This window comes from Schistocerca piceifrons, chromosome 7 (assembly GCF_021461385.2).
Source record: "Schistocerca piceifrons isolate TAMUIC-IGC-003096 chromosome 7, iqSchPice1.1, whole genome shotgun sequence".
Taxonomy (NCBI): Eukaryota; Metazoa; Arthropoda; class Insecta; order Orthoptera; family Acrididae; genus Schistocerca; species Schistocerca piceifrons.
Genome location: NC_060144.1, coordinates 65,574,096 through 65,588,627, shown reverse-complemented (window position 1 = coordinate 65,588,627; position 14,532 = coordinate 65,574,096). Strand labels below are relative to the sequence as shown.

Below are 14,532 nucleotides of genomic sequence, written 5' to 3'. Positions count from 1 at the left end.
AACATTACTTGGAAAATTTTGAAAATCAAGTTATGTGGGTTCTAAATGCCTGTATCGGTGCACCAATATTGCAATAGCTTTAAAAAAATCGCCTAAATGAATCTCTTACTCAATGAAGAAAAGAAGTAGGAATTATTCCGACCTAACGTCCATCGATGAAGAGGTAATAACAAACCGATCTCGTATTTTCAAGAAAATCGTACGAGTCGAATTACGAGGGAAACATCCTTAAAGAAACCACCGAAACCATATATATTGATGGACGAATTATTGACTTTTACCACTGTCAATTCAAATGTGAGGCCCGCGTGTTACCATAATAGCAACTCACTAGAACTAAATTACATAACGAGACTATATTATCCCATTAAGCCGAAGTTTTATTGAAACGGCAACTTTGGTTTCAGGTGGTACTGGCCACGGTATCGTGGTCGAATAGTTCAGCAGCCAGACGGCCTTCCTCACGAGCCGTGTTGACGACGGCGCCCTCAGCAGGCAGCGTAAGATGTGGTGGCTATGAAGAGCAGCGTGGTGTGGAGTGTTGAGCCTCCGTGGGCTGGCGGAGAGACCACTGAAGTGACCTGTAGACAAATTTAAATTTCAGAATTAAAAACGTCATCACATTATGTTGGGTTGATATATGTAAAGAAATCTTCAGAATTATTATAGGACCCGAGGCTAGTATAGGGTCGATTTCTGTATCGATATTGTTCAGACTGTAAAATAGACACAAAATGGAGTTACTAGTTTATAACTATTGGCATAAGTGTAGTAAAAGATTGCAAGGACAAATATATTTTCTAAAACTGTTTAGTGTCCCATATACGGGTATAGTGTACCGATGTTTCTTTCTCCCCTACTCATTAACTCAAGATTGTTAAGTACTATAAGTAAGAATTTAAATGTGAGAACAACCAGCAATGACTGTTTGCCTCTATCCTGTTCCCTGAGTACAGTTCCTTCTGATCATTGTATCATGATGGCAGGTGGCTGTCACAAGTATGAGAATATTTCTACCTTTATAATGGGCATTAGACTGAACTACATTCTACACATAAAGCAACGAAAGCAACTGAGACTGTTGGTATATGCACTTATGTCAGAAACGTAGAGTTTCTTAAAACTAGTTCCCAAAATACTGAATTGAAATCCCGAGGATGTAATGGATAATTATATGACAGAAAGGTAAACCTTGATGCAGTATAATAGAACAGAACCAAAAGACCAGCATACGTTGATCAACGTGAGACTATACTCAAAACTAACTCTTTCATGGACGGGAGGAGATAAGAATTTTTTCTGAAACTCCCTCCATACTGTGAAAGGGTAGGAAAAAATATTGTACCGTTCATTCTTAAGATTACGTAGAACCTAGCAATAGCAGGGCGAAATAATAGACTGTCAAAAAAGGCTGCGTATCCGTTCACAATTCAAAACCGTTGTAGAAAAATAGTGTTGCAAGCATCGTGATAACCACTCACAGCTCAGTACAACAGAATTTACTTATCGACCATAGAGTTTTGCTTTTGTAGGCGTGTCTCTGTACCTAAGCTGACAGCATTTTAGTGATACTAAAAACGTAAAATTCTAGAGTCGGAAAAATAACGCAAACGCAGGTTACCGTTCTGAAGGGAGTTACGATGTGGCCATGAAACCAGAAATACACATAGAAACTAAAATCTGCAGATCGAAGTTTCACTCACCATAGCAGCGTGGCTTTCTTCTTATCACTGCAGACGTCTCTGCAGTAGCTCCTCAAAAAACTCGTCGAGCGTAAACTGACGCTCCTGTTGGAAAAGAACCTATTACTTTTCTGATATCCAACATGTGGAGTAATACAAAACATGTGCTAGGTCCCAACATGGCCGCTTTTTACGAAGTGCTACATTTATCAATACCTTTTCTAGCTACATTTATTGATAATATTTGTACAATGATCGATTTTAATATTCAAGTATTATCACTGCTCAGTCCATGCCTGACCAACTAATAATACTAAACAAATACTAATGTCTCATGATGTAAAAGTTTTTTGTTTGCGTGATTGGTTATTGAAGTACTTCTGGGAGTTATGCCGAGTTGTTGTTCCTGTTGATGCAGAACATTTCAACGACCGACCTAGCCGTGTCCTTCAGGTCAAATGACATTCCCTGACTAGGTGGAGTCCAGGGATCGAGTGCACAAGCAAAGCTCGCTGCACTCCAGTCACGGTCATCGAAGCATTTTGCACAAATCCTAACAACTCGGCAAAACACCCGAAGTAGGGCACTATCTACTGTCACCTTCGTAAGAGAGTATTGATACGAACATAAAACGAATAGTACACGTTGAAAACTAATGCCATTATTCCCTATACTGAACTAATTTACATTCACCGGAGCAACACGGATTTCTTCTTCTTTCTGCAGACGTTTCTGCAGTAGCTCCATAAAGAACTCGTCAAGTGTAAATTGACGGTCCTGTTGAAAAAGACATATTTAGTTTTATGATGTCCAACGTGTGTAATAATAATACAGAGTTTACGCTATTTGGTCATATGTCCGAGTGTAACAAAGTGTTATATTTATCGCAAATTACGCAACCTTCAGTTGTAGGTTTTTTGGTTGGTTTGGACAATAAAGAGACTAAACTACATGGTCATCAGTCCCCATTTCCTTACTCCAAAGGGTCTCAATTAAAACCATTCCGCAAAGGGATCTGGAAAAGTAAAAAAGTCGTAAAAGTAACTGGGAACATAACACAAAGAGAAAACGGTAGAAGCAAGCTAAAAGGGGGAAAACGATCACTAAATGAAGCAAATGCCGTAGAAAGTATTAAAAAATACAGCAGATGGCGTGGGTTGGCTGATCGCAAGAATAAAAAAGGATGAGCCAGCCGCTCTGAAACACACTAAAGCCTCCAGCCTAAAACCACAAGGCTAGAGAAACACAGATAATCAAGAGACGAACATCAAGGCGAAAAATCTTGAAAGAAAGTGCGGGGAAGAGTTAAGTGGAGGGAGGATGAAGCCCTGGCAGAGAAGGCCACAGGCGTATCCCTATGTTGATGAATACAGGGATTCACCTTAATATCCAAGTAACGTCACTCTTCCCCACATCTCAGCAAATTGACACATAACTAATATCCCGTGATATCTAAGGCTTTCTAGGCGCGATTGACTAATGATATACTTCCGGAAATTTTGCTGTGTTTTTTCCCTATTTTGTGCACTATATTTCAACGACTGATTGGAGCCGTCTTCATGTCGTGAGGCGTTTCCGGACTGGTTGGCGCGCAGGCAGTGAGTGCACGTAACAGCAAAATTCGCCGCACCCGAGGAAGACCCTGGGACGATCCTCGAAGAATTGTGTACAAAATACAAACAACTCGGCAAAATACCGGGAAACAGAGCATTAACTAGTATCACGTTCGTGAGTGAGCGATCATGTGAACAGGAAACGAAAAATACACTTTGAAACCAAACGCTATTGTTCCATATGCAGATCTAATTTACACTCACCGGAGCAACACGGATTTCTTCCTCTTCCTGCAGCCGTTTCTGCAGCAGTTCGAGAAAGTCCACGTCAACTGTAAACTGGCGCTCATGTTGGAAAAGAACATATTAGTTTTATCATAAAGAATACTTTTATAATTCAGATATAGCGATACTTCTTAATATGTACAGGTGTTACGGCGTGTAGCACTTATTAAGAATGTATGGGCCTGTAGATAGTGATGGTGAGTATACATTGTTCGGCTGTAATAGCTACCATTATGCTATGGGCGAACTGTTAAGCTGGAGCGACAAATGGCTACAGAGGAATTATTGAAGGTACAGCGCCACCATTGACCTTTGTATTCTCTGTTCTGGTGTATTCTTTTCTGGAAAGGATTTGAGTGGGACTGTGACAATTTTTACTGACAGTTCCAGTTTCTCTGTTCTCTGACTCCTCCGAAAACAACCTTTGGCTTAGAAGTCTGAAATTCAGGAATACATTTCTCTGATCAGTTATCAGGTAACTCGTAGAGTAACCAGATGGTTAGCAATGTTGTCTTCAGGTAGTCACTTGTCTTGGACGCATATTTTGTGAAGCTCCGTTTTTACAAGAAATTTCAGCATAATTCTCTACAATTTGATAGGGTCTTTTCAATTCTCAAGCGCCTACGTATCAGCATCATAGTCCAGGCATTCTTGACTGATGCCAGACACAACTTCCCGCTTGGTCAATTTTAATGGCCGTCAGTAGAGTTGTTACAACCCTTTAATAGGCTTTCGGCTAGACTATCAACTTCGTCTTATCTAATGCCAGAAGTGGTGATATACTATACTAGTAACACGGAGGAGAGAAGCTGGAGCCTGTGTGATGTGGGGAAAAGAGCAAGCATATCATGCAGCCAAGGAGGCCTGTGAGCAACCAACCCATCGAGAGAACGTGCCATTATCCTGCAGGTGAGAAAGACATACGACTGTTGGAATAGGCGTGCCTGCCCAATCATCAGACCATGTCTGGCCTTATATGTAACACTTTCTGTTGTGGGTTGGCAGGAGAGCCAACACCGGGTATGAGAGGAAGCCGAAAGGCACGCGTTTTAGCTCACGCAGGCTGGCGTGAGGTCTGGAACAGGACAAGGAATTTAGACTTTAGAAGAATGGACGTGGCTGGTGGAATACTTAACTTTAATCCATTAATGATGAGCGTCGCTCTTGACGGTACATGATTCAGTATCAATAGTAACTGGTAATGGCGCCTTGCTAGGTCCTAGCAAATGACGTAGCTGAAGGCTATGCTAACTATCGTCTCGGCAAATGAGAGCGTATTTTGTCAGTGAACCATCGCTAGTAAAGTCGGTTGTACAACTGGGGCGAGTGCTAGGAAGTCTCTCTAGACCTGCCGTGTAGCGGCGCTCGGTCTGCAATCACTGATAGTGGCGACACGCGGGCCCGACGTATACTAACGGACCGCGGCCAATTTAAAGGCTACCACCTAGCAAGTGTGGTGTCTGGCGGTGACACCACATTTTCACACACTGAAGTCACCTTGACTCCTATCTGAATAGGCTACATTTGTAACCAATGTCTCATTTCTAACTAATGCCTTCATAGTCCGCTGAGAAGATAGTTAAATCTGTAATGACTATGGCGTAAATATTCTTATACGCCATATTTTCTGTGCACGTAATCTTTTGATCAGAAGGCAGTACTGAATTTAAGAGGGGACCAGTCATTTATTTTACTAGAAGTTGAGACATGGTAAATTTTAAAAATTTAATGTGTTTCTGGAGACGAGGTTGAAGGCTTTGGTGTGTTGCTGAGTGACCAGCAAATTCCGTTTCCCTCCAGTGATGAAGAAATCCATCCATTCGCCAGTGACGTTCATCTGTGGCTGTATTCTAGATACGGTGACGAAAACTAACAATGATGCCTCGATATCTGCAGCCAGCGAAGCCTATGTGTTGAATGTGACGTGACGGTCGGTCAGTGCCATTGGGGCTTCTGAGGCTCGTTCTGACGTAACAAGTTTCTTAGTTGGTACTTTAGATCATTTTACTAAACTAGTGAAACGCAATCACTTTTATTATTAGGTAACGAAATGGTATTAAATATAATTTTGGTTATATATATATATATATATATATATATATGTGTGTGTGTGTGTGTGTGTGTGTGTGTAGTCGCGCGTGCTTGCGTGTGTGTGCGTGTGTAAGTAAGGTTTCTAGACATTTTTTACATTTTAATTCTTTGTTGAGTTTTTACTGTTTTAGTACATTGAACCTCACTCTTTCAATATACGTACTGCTTTCTAGCACGGAAACCAACACACAATCGTCATAGTCAATAGTCTAATAGAGGTTAGTTTCTTAGATGTATTATTTATAATGAATTGTCACGTGGGATGTTAATGGCGAACCGCAGATTGATTTACAGTAAATCGTGACAGTCTGTAATACCTTTTGACCACGCTATCGACAATGATGCAGCTCTAAAACTTTAGTGCTTTGCTTATTATGATATCAGGAACGCAACGTGATGTGGCTCACCTCAAAGCTACCTGGAGCAGCGACCAAAGTCTTGTCCAGTCGCAGACCTTCGTCTTTCTTCCCTCCCATACACCGGAAGAAAAACGCCTTGATGCTTCGGAACATTGCTGCAACGATAACGGGCAGCACGTTAGATACGACCATACCGCGTCCACGAGTAAATCTTATTTTGATGTGTCACAAGTGTATCGCAAGGAAAAACTTGAGACCGTGGTGTCACGACTTTAAATTTAACTTCTGTAATAACAAGAGCTGTCAGTGTTACAAAGTATCTGTAACATCCAGATCGATTAAATATCATTGATTTACTTGAAAAATATTATCCATTTATGACTGGTGAGGAATTCATTATTTTACTTCCCTTTTACTAATTCCTAACATATGAATTAAAATAACACAAGTTCTTTGATGAGAGCCAAATGTGTGTTCATTACGAGGTACATTTATTCTTCAATGGATAATTTTGTTTCGATAGCAGTTATTTAAGGCTATCGCTATTAGACAGACAGACAGTACTATTTGGAAGACAGTGCATCGTTACACTAGTTTCAGGGATACACCAAGTATAGTTATTTAAACTACGCATTTGGACAGACATTAGGCCACGATTTGATTACTACCATCCGTTCGTTCAATATGTCACCGTGAGGCAGAATCGGAAATTAATTAGTGAGTACTTAAGGGAACATCTTGTTGGTGATATGAAGTTACTAGTAAATAATCTACGCAACAGTGTGGTGGTTTAAATCGCAAATCTCACCGCAGTGTCTGCGGAGATTACGATTTTTACAAATACCCGTTGTCTGAGTCAGTGTATTCCCACCGGGCTGCGCATTTTATTCTTTTTTGCAGAGTCATCAACAACCTAAGTTCAACACTAAACCTAGAATCACTCTTCATCGCCATGTGAACTATTCAACAATACGTACGACGTAACAACCATATTTGTGATTGAAATTTAACCAGCGACATTTCAATTAAGAAAACGCCAATACATCTTATAAACTCCGAACGGAATTATCATTTAACGATGTTCACAGGTATTAATTTAATTTCTTTGTGCAACAGAAAGAGAAAATACTTTTGATATGGTGCCATGTCAACTCATTATTACTGCACGCAGCTGGAACTTGTTTACGTATTGCCTTCTTCTTCACAGAAGGTAGAATATAACAGCTTTGGTGACAGATAGGTGACGCCGATCTCGTTTTGAAATTAAATACTAAATTAAAGGATAGTCGATTCCAGCAACTAAAATTGTGAAAACCTCAGCAAAGGGATCTGTCCCTGTAAGTCACTTTCTCTCGTAACCTTTGTAGCTGCATGAAGTATTGAAACAATGTACTGGAAAGTGAATGGAACTGTTTCCTTTTTCTTCATTTTACACACCGCGAAATCAAATAACACTACGTCGTAACGTTTTTAGTGTTCCAGTACTTCGCCGCTACACATCCAGTCATTTATAAGCTTATTCGCTATTGAAACTGTATCTGATTCTATTCGGTAAGTAAACAGGAGACACTTAAGTCAGTAGTTCATATCTCTCTCGGAAACATTGCACCTCGCTTCTGAAGCTGGGCGTTTGCTTCGTTCAAAGCTTCTAGAAGTCTACAACAACGCTAAAATGTTTCGTTATTTGAACTCAAACACAAAGTGTGACAACAGAATATATGAATCAAAACTGGAGCCTTTTTAATTCAATAACTCACATGACGAATTCTTATCGTTATTTCAAGTGGTTGGGTAAATGTGCAAGTAATTGCTAGGCAAAGGTCCTCGACGGTTTAGGTGACATAGCATTCTTGTTAGCATAAATGGTTCAAATGGCTCTGAGCACTATGGGACTTAACATCTATGGTCATCAGTCCCCTAGAACTTAGAACTACTTAAACCTAACTAACCTAAGGACATCACACAACACCCAGTCATCACGAGGCAGAGAAAATCCCTGACCCCGCCGGGAATCGAACCCGGGAACCCGGGCGTCGGAAGCGAGAACGCTACCGCACGACCACGAGCTGCGGACTGTTGTTAGCATACCCTGTGATCAACATTAAATAGCAACCCCACTAATAGCAATCCCAGCAAATACAGAACTCATCTTTTATAGGTAAATAAGGTTTGCAGTAAAATTTTTAGCAATTTAAATATCTGTCAGACGACATAATCATCATGCCTTGCTATTGAAAGATATATAGCAGCGTCTAAGGCATGAAAACGCCCGAATAACTAATAAATTCACAAAAAATTTACCAATTACAAATACTCCGAGCTCTTAATTCAATTTTCTTTAACCAATAAGCGAGTTACACTCCTTTGTTAATGTGGAAGGTCAGCTCAGTATGACAGAAAACAGTTGGCATCAGTTTCCAAAACGTGTTCGTTTTCAGAGACGGAAGAAAATTCCAGCAGCATGACCCTGTTATGACTACAGACACTATGTATGTGTAATCGACAAGCGAGAAAGATCGCTAACATCGTTGTCGATGTGAATCTCAGCAACTGAAAGGAATAGACTTTTGCTAAAATTCTATCCGTCTGCTCTGACCCACGACTCATATTTGGAGTAAAGTGGATAGTTTACACAAGATACTACGACAACCACAGATAACATTTAATAAGAGCAACTGAAAGGAATAGACCTTTGCTACAATTCTATCCGTCTGCTCTGACCCACGACTCATATTTGGAGTAAAGTGGATAGTTTACACAAGATACTACGACAACCACAGATAACATTTAATAAGAGCCCGATGACATTCTCCAAGACGACGACAGCAATATAGACCATTACGACCAAAAGCAAACATAATACATTTTGTGTAGGTGGTGCTGTACAGCTTTAATGAATGTTAAGAACCGCCATATGCAACAGACAGCTGCAACGGCATATTTTATTACAGACGAACGATTTCTGTCTAGATCCAGAAAAAATCATCGGCTCCAAACGACATCTCTCCTATGCGTTTGTTTAATTGGTACAGCAGTTAGCAATTGTACGAAGCTGCATCATTGATATATGGAATATTGGGAAAAAACGTTGTCGAAGTTAAATGGACGTAATGTAATGAATGTACAGCGAGTATCAACGACGGATCACTGTACATCTGAAACTGCGATTCCATTTACTCAGACGGATAGCTGACACAGTTTCTGGACAAGATGATGGCCTGGTCCTAGACCGAAATCGATCGTTTCTGTTAAAATACACCGTTGTGTATTGTATAACGCACTTCTTAACAAACAAAATACCATGGAAACTGTTTGAATCACCATATGAAATGAAATTATCGGAACAATAGCAGGAATGGGAGAGTTGTGGATGCAGACATACTAAAAAGCCTGCTAAACCTAAGAACATTTTAGAACTTCTCTAGAATAAATCGAACGAAATTATATAGTAAACACAAATTTAGATGCGAATAATTCGCTTGACCAATACAGATGAAGTGAAGACAGTGGTGCTAGACAGATCCACAAAACACCTTAACTGGAAAATAGCACACACACACATTCTTCCGGAATAACGCAAACGAAAACATAAAAAACCAGCCTAATCACAGCGTACGCTGGGCCTATATAGCTTTAACAGACAGCGATAGCAGGTCCCCTACAAATGTCTCTAACATAAAAAGAAAAAACTGCAAAAATGACAGAACTGGAATCGAATTCTTCACTTGACCTGAAGCTCAAACGAAGACAGCGATATCACACACAGCTCCACCAAACAAAATAATGGAGAAATATCGCATACGAACTTTTCCGTCATATTCCTAAAAATATAAGAAAATAACATACAAATGGTATCGCAGTATGTACAAAAAAGACCCCCTCCCCAAACACACACAAACACACACACACACACACACTCACACACACACACACACACACACGAATCTCATTATGCAAGGATGAGCCACATAAATTTCTCCAGAGTAAAGCTAACAAAAGAGAAAGACATACACATCGACTGTTGTGAACTCTATTCCTAAACCGAGGACAGTAATACAAAACACCCACATAACATCAACTCAATCAAAAAATTGTGTACACAATTTCCCTTAGAATAAACCGAAAGAAAAGAAGAACGAAACACTGGAATCACACTACAAATGGAAATAAGGAGCTCAAAAACCGAAAACAAATAATTCACCAATAAATACCACAACCTCGATCCAATTCAGCTAAACAATACTACGAACTAAAAGCAAGCAGAGCGTCTCAAAGTGTAACATTCGAAAAACGGACAAATATTTGTTAATTAAAAATTATCAACAACATTACCATTAGCAATGCAATTTCGTTAGGCCTAACCTCACTCTCGACGAACTTCCCATATTAAAAAGACAGCTAAATAACTATAAGAATCAAATTATAATCATAATCACTCACAAAAATTTATCTTATTCTCTTAAGGTCTTACCCACCCTTAACCTGGGAAATCGTGCGATATGCGGAAAACAGAATGAAAATATAATCGTTACTGGTTTCTCCACGGCAGTTTAATCTGTGGTCTCAGGTTCCACCCAAACCAAACCCTCGATGTCGCGACGTATTTGGAATAACAGCATAGTTTACAGACATCACAGATTACACTGGTAAGTAACAAAACCACAAACTAACTTTTAATAACAGTCCGCTTACATCCAATTCAACATAAAGTCATGACGTCACATCGGATGTCATGGATCAAAGCAAACGGGTGGAAAAGGTCAATGCGCTTGTCACGTATGCCATTGAGGAACTAAGAAATTAGTTTGAGAACACAAAATGAAAGTGCATGAACTACGCCAAATAGAAAGTATAGAAATCTGTCTGAAAAAGCAAGTACTTAATACTTGAATCTCCACGCAAAATTGAAACAAAATGGTGTTTCACGTGATATTCTGCTAGTAACATCACACTCTACCACATGCTTCAACCTGCTAATATTTCTCCACTAAGTACACAGACAAATCTTCTACGATATTCTAACTACAGAAGACTCCGAAAGGTGAATAAATAACTGAGAGATACGCGAATAGCTAATACCTCTTGCAGGTACAACGCCCCTCGGTTCTGAATCTGGGTGTCCGCTTCGCTCAAAGCTTCTAAAGCTCCCCAACAACTTAAAAATGTTTCGATAGTTGTTCTCGAAACACAAAATTCACTCTACAACACTTGAATCAAAGCTGAAGCTTCTTTCACTCAATAACTCAAACAGTGAATTCGGACAGGCAATTCTAGTACTCGAGAGACTACGGAAATAATTGCTAGGCAACGGTCCTCGACGGTTTTGGTGACATAGCATTGTTGTTAGCATACACTATGATCAACATAGAGGCACCAGAGCACAGCATTTTATACGAACGACGACAGAAATGGTTAAACGACCGCTGAAATAAAACTTTGAATGAGTGAAATATGTGTTGCAGCTTTTCAGATTATAGCACCGTTTCGAAGCGATGTCGTACGCTTGTGTCCTCGATCTCGCATCCACCTAATATGTTTAAATGTTTTCACTCGCTCATAAATTAATTCTCTCAGCGCAGCGACCAGTCACCATTTTTCTATGTCTGTTTTTGTAATACCACAAACACATTTTCTGGTGTATTAACTTCCTATATCTTTCGCTGAATCTCTCCGTCATGAAAATGGAAGATTTGTCACCCAATAGGTACTTTTATTCCGCATACACTGACGGAAAAAAGCTGAAACAACTCAGTAGAGCCACTATGAGAATGCAAATCATGTTTGTTTTAAATACACACTGAAAATTTCGTGAGCGATAGTTTACCTTTGAGACTGAACGAGGTGAGTTGATGTTAGTTAAGAGACATTTATCAGCTCTATAACCAGTAAGAATGAGACAGTGTAGCAGGGGTACGAAAAGCTGGATGTTCCTTCTGCGATATTGCGATTTCGTATGAGAGCACGAACACTGTTGTGCTCATCCCACGAACCTTGAACCTTGACTGCAATACTGTACGCCAGTCATGAACAGCATTCCGGCCTGTGTTATCCAACACGATAAATCTCTGCCACATACCGCTGTTGTAACCCAAAGCGCTCTACAAAATGTCGACATGTTGCTTTGGCCTGCTCGATCACCAGATCTGTCTCCAATCAAGCAGTATGGGACATCATCGGGTGACAATTCCAGCCTCATTCCACAACCTGGATTAACCGTCTGTGTATTGGCTGATAAATAGCAACCAATACCAATAGCAATAGCTACCGCCAGAAACAGAGCGATGCAACAAATATTCTTTTAGGAAAGATTAGTCATTTCAAATGGTGGGTCGTGTTGTGACAGTTTTCCGCTCTTTTTAGTAAATCATTTGACTATCTACTACGAACAAGGGGAACCATCTGCCAATACGACCTTCCGTCGGTGCCTTGCAAGGGGAGAAGAGTAAGATGAGATGGGTGTCGCCACGCAGTTAAGATAATTTTGCCACCTCTTCCAGCTTACGTAACGCAGCACCACTGCCACAGCAGTCATAAATGCTTAACAGAAATATGTGAACTAGTGAGGGCATCACGCAAGTATCTACGTCGACTGCTGCAGAAAATGCTATGCAACTGATAAATGTAGACAATATGTACATAGATGAGTAGAGCTTTCCAACTGCAATGAGACGCTGGGCAAATATAACGAAGTAATCCTGAAAAGCCAACGGAAATTAAATGTTTAACAGAAATATGTGAACTAGTGAGGGCATCACGCAAGTATCTACGTCGACCGCTGCAGCAAATCCTATGCAATTGATAAATGTAAACAACATGTACATAGATGAGTAGAACTTTCCAACTGCAATGAGACGCCGGGCAAATATAACGAAGTAATCCTGAAAAACCAACGGTAAAAAAGGAGTGTGTTTTCATCTGAAACAGATTATTAACTCCAAAGCAAATTCAGTTAAATAAGAAAAGGTGGAAATAACTTAATGTAAGGTCCCTTTCTAGAGAACATCTAAAATGTGAATAGTCGATTATTATTCGCATTCACCTAACCTCAGTAGAATTACTGCTTCATCATGTAACGACGAATTTTGAACCTTTCAGACTAAGAAATTATTAAAAACAGTAGTTGCCTACACAGCTGATGCAAATCGTAACTGTAATTAGACAAGAACAGAAAAGCCTACGTGCCCACCACAGTGGTATATAGCAAAATGTTACGGCTTGTCAAGCCCAAATTATCCTCCTCCCTCACCATTGCCACCCTAAGCTTATCGTCGTATCTCCAGCTTATCCTTTCAAAGTAGACGTTCTAATAGCAATTGCCTGCAGTGAAGTGCTTCAGTCTCATCATAAAATACCATCAATATTTCATTTTGAAAAATCCTCAAGAGTTTTTAACTTTATTAATGTGCGACGGTCTGTTTCAATAACTAATAAACGTGTGAATATTATGATTTCCAATTTGCTCGGCTGTTCAGTGGGTAAGTGTACGATTACGAATCACGACGGTCCAAATACCAATCCGAGATTGGTTCAAAGACTTTTTTTACACGTAGCTGTTTTTTCAAGTTCGTCAATGATTTGTTAATGTTAGTAATGCGAAGTCGAATTATGACTCGTATAACCTGTTAAACTACAGGGCCGCTCACAGCAGACTGGATAAATGAGTTGAGAAATCGCAGAAAGCAACGGGACCATGGCTAGAAAATTACTGTCGAGTTCGAACAGCTTTTCAGGTTGATGACAGCTTTATCGTTATATGTGTACATGACATAGTTTCCTTTGTATCCTTGGGTAACATTATTAAATACTTTTGAGTGATAAACGAAATATATACTACCAACAACCAACCCTTGCCCCTCAGAGCAAATGAATAAAATTACACTAAATAAATATCCTTATTTTCTGAAAATACGGATAAAATAATATAACTGGGTTGTGCATTAGATAATACCCCAGAAGTATATGAAACCTGAAATGCATGTCCTGAGGTTTATGCAACACTCACCCACATTTCCGCTTGTTAAATTGTTAATGATATAAAAGACAGATTAACGTTAACAAGTAATAAAAATAAACTCATTAGTGGTGTAAAATGAGGAGGAACGACGAAGAGGAAAGTGACAAGTGAAGGATGTCAGTAAAACCACGAATATTAATTTGACTAAGATGTTCGTTTTTCACTCTATTCCACTACATTTTAACTGGTATCATTTTAATGATTTTACATTTTAAAGCCAGATAACATATTTCATATTATATCTTTTCCAAATAGAAATAAATTTCATTTAATCAAGAAAGTAAATAAAAAATACTGTTGTGCTTGAATATGTACCACATTACTCATGCATATATTACTGAGGGGGGACATAGAAGTCACTGTAAGACTTAAAGTTTATTACCATGAAGCATATATTTCACTGAGATAAGCAAGTGAACATTTAATGAAAGAACGAAGGATTGTGTTCTTGTAATCTATCTTTGTGTCAGGTGAGTGAGCACAGTAAGTATATAATCACGATAATAAGTCGTGGATACTGCAAGAATGGAATGTGATTAAAAGCAAGC

The 14,532-nt window shown here is 39.5% G+C and overlaps 1 protein-coding gene across 1 annotated transcript in view; it reads right to left on the bottom strand.

The window, feature by feature from the left end:
- Positions 1-488: 488 nt before the first annotated feature.
- LOC124805422 overlaps positions 489-14,532 on the bottom strand; it is a 56,415-nt gene continuing 42,371 nt past the window's right edge. The window contains exon 2 of the mRNA XM_047265984.1: positions 489-581. Coding sequence (XP_047121940.1) covers positions 489-581 — 93 coding nt within the window. The remainder of the gene's footprint in view (positions 582-14,532) is intronic.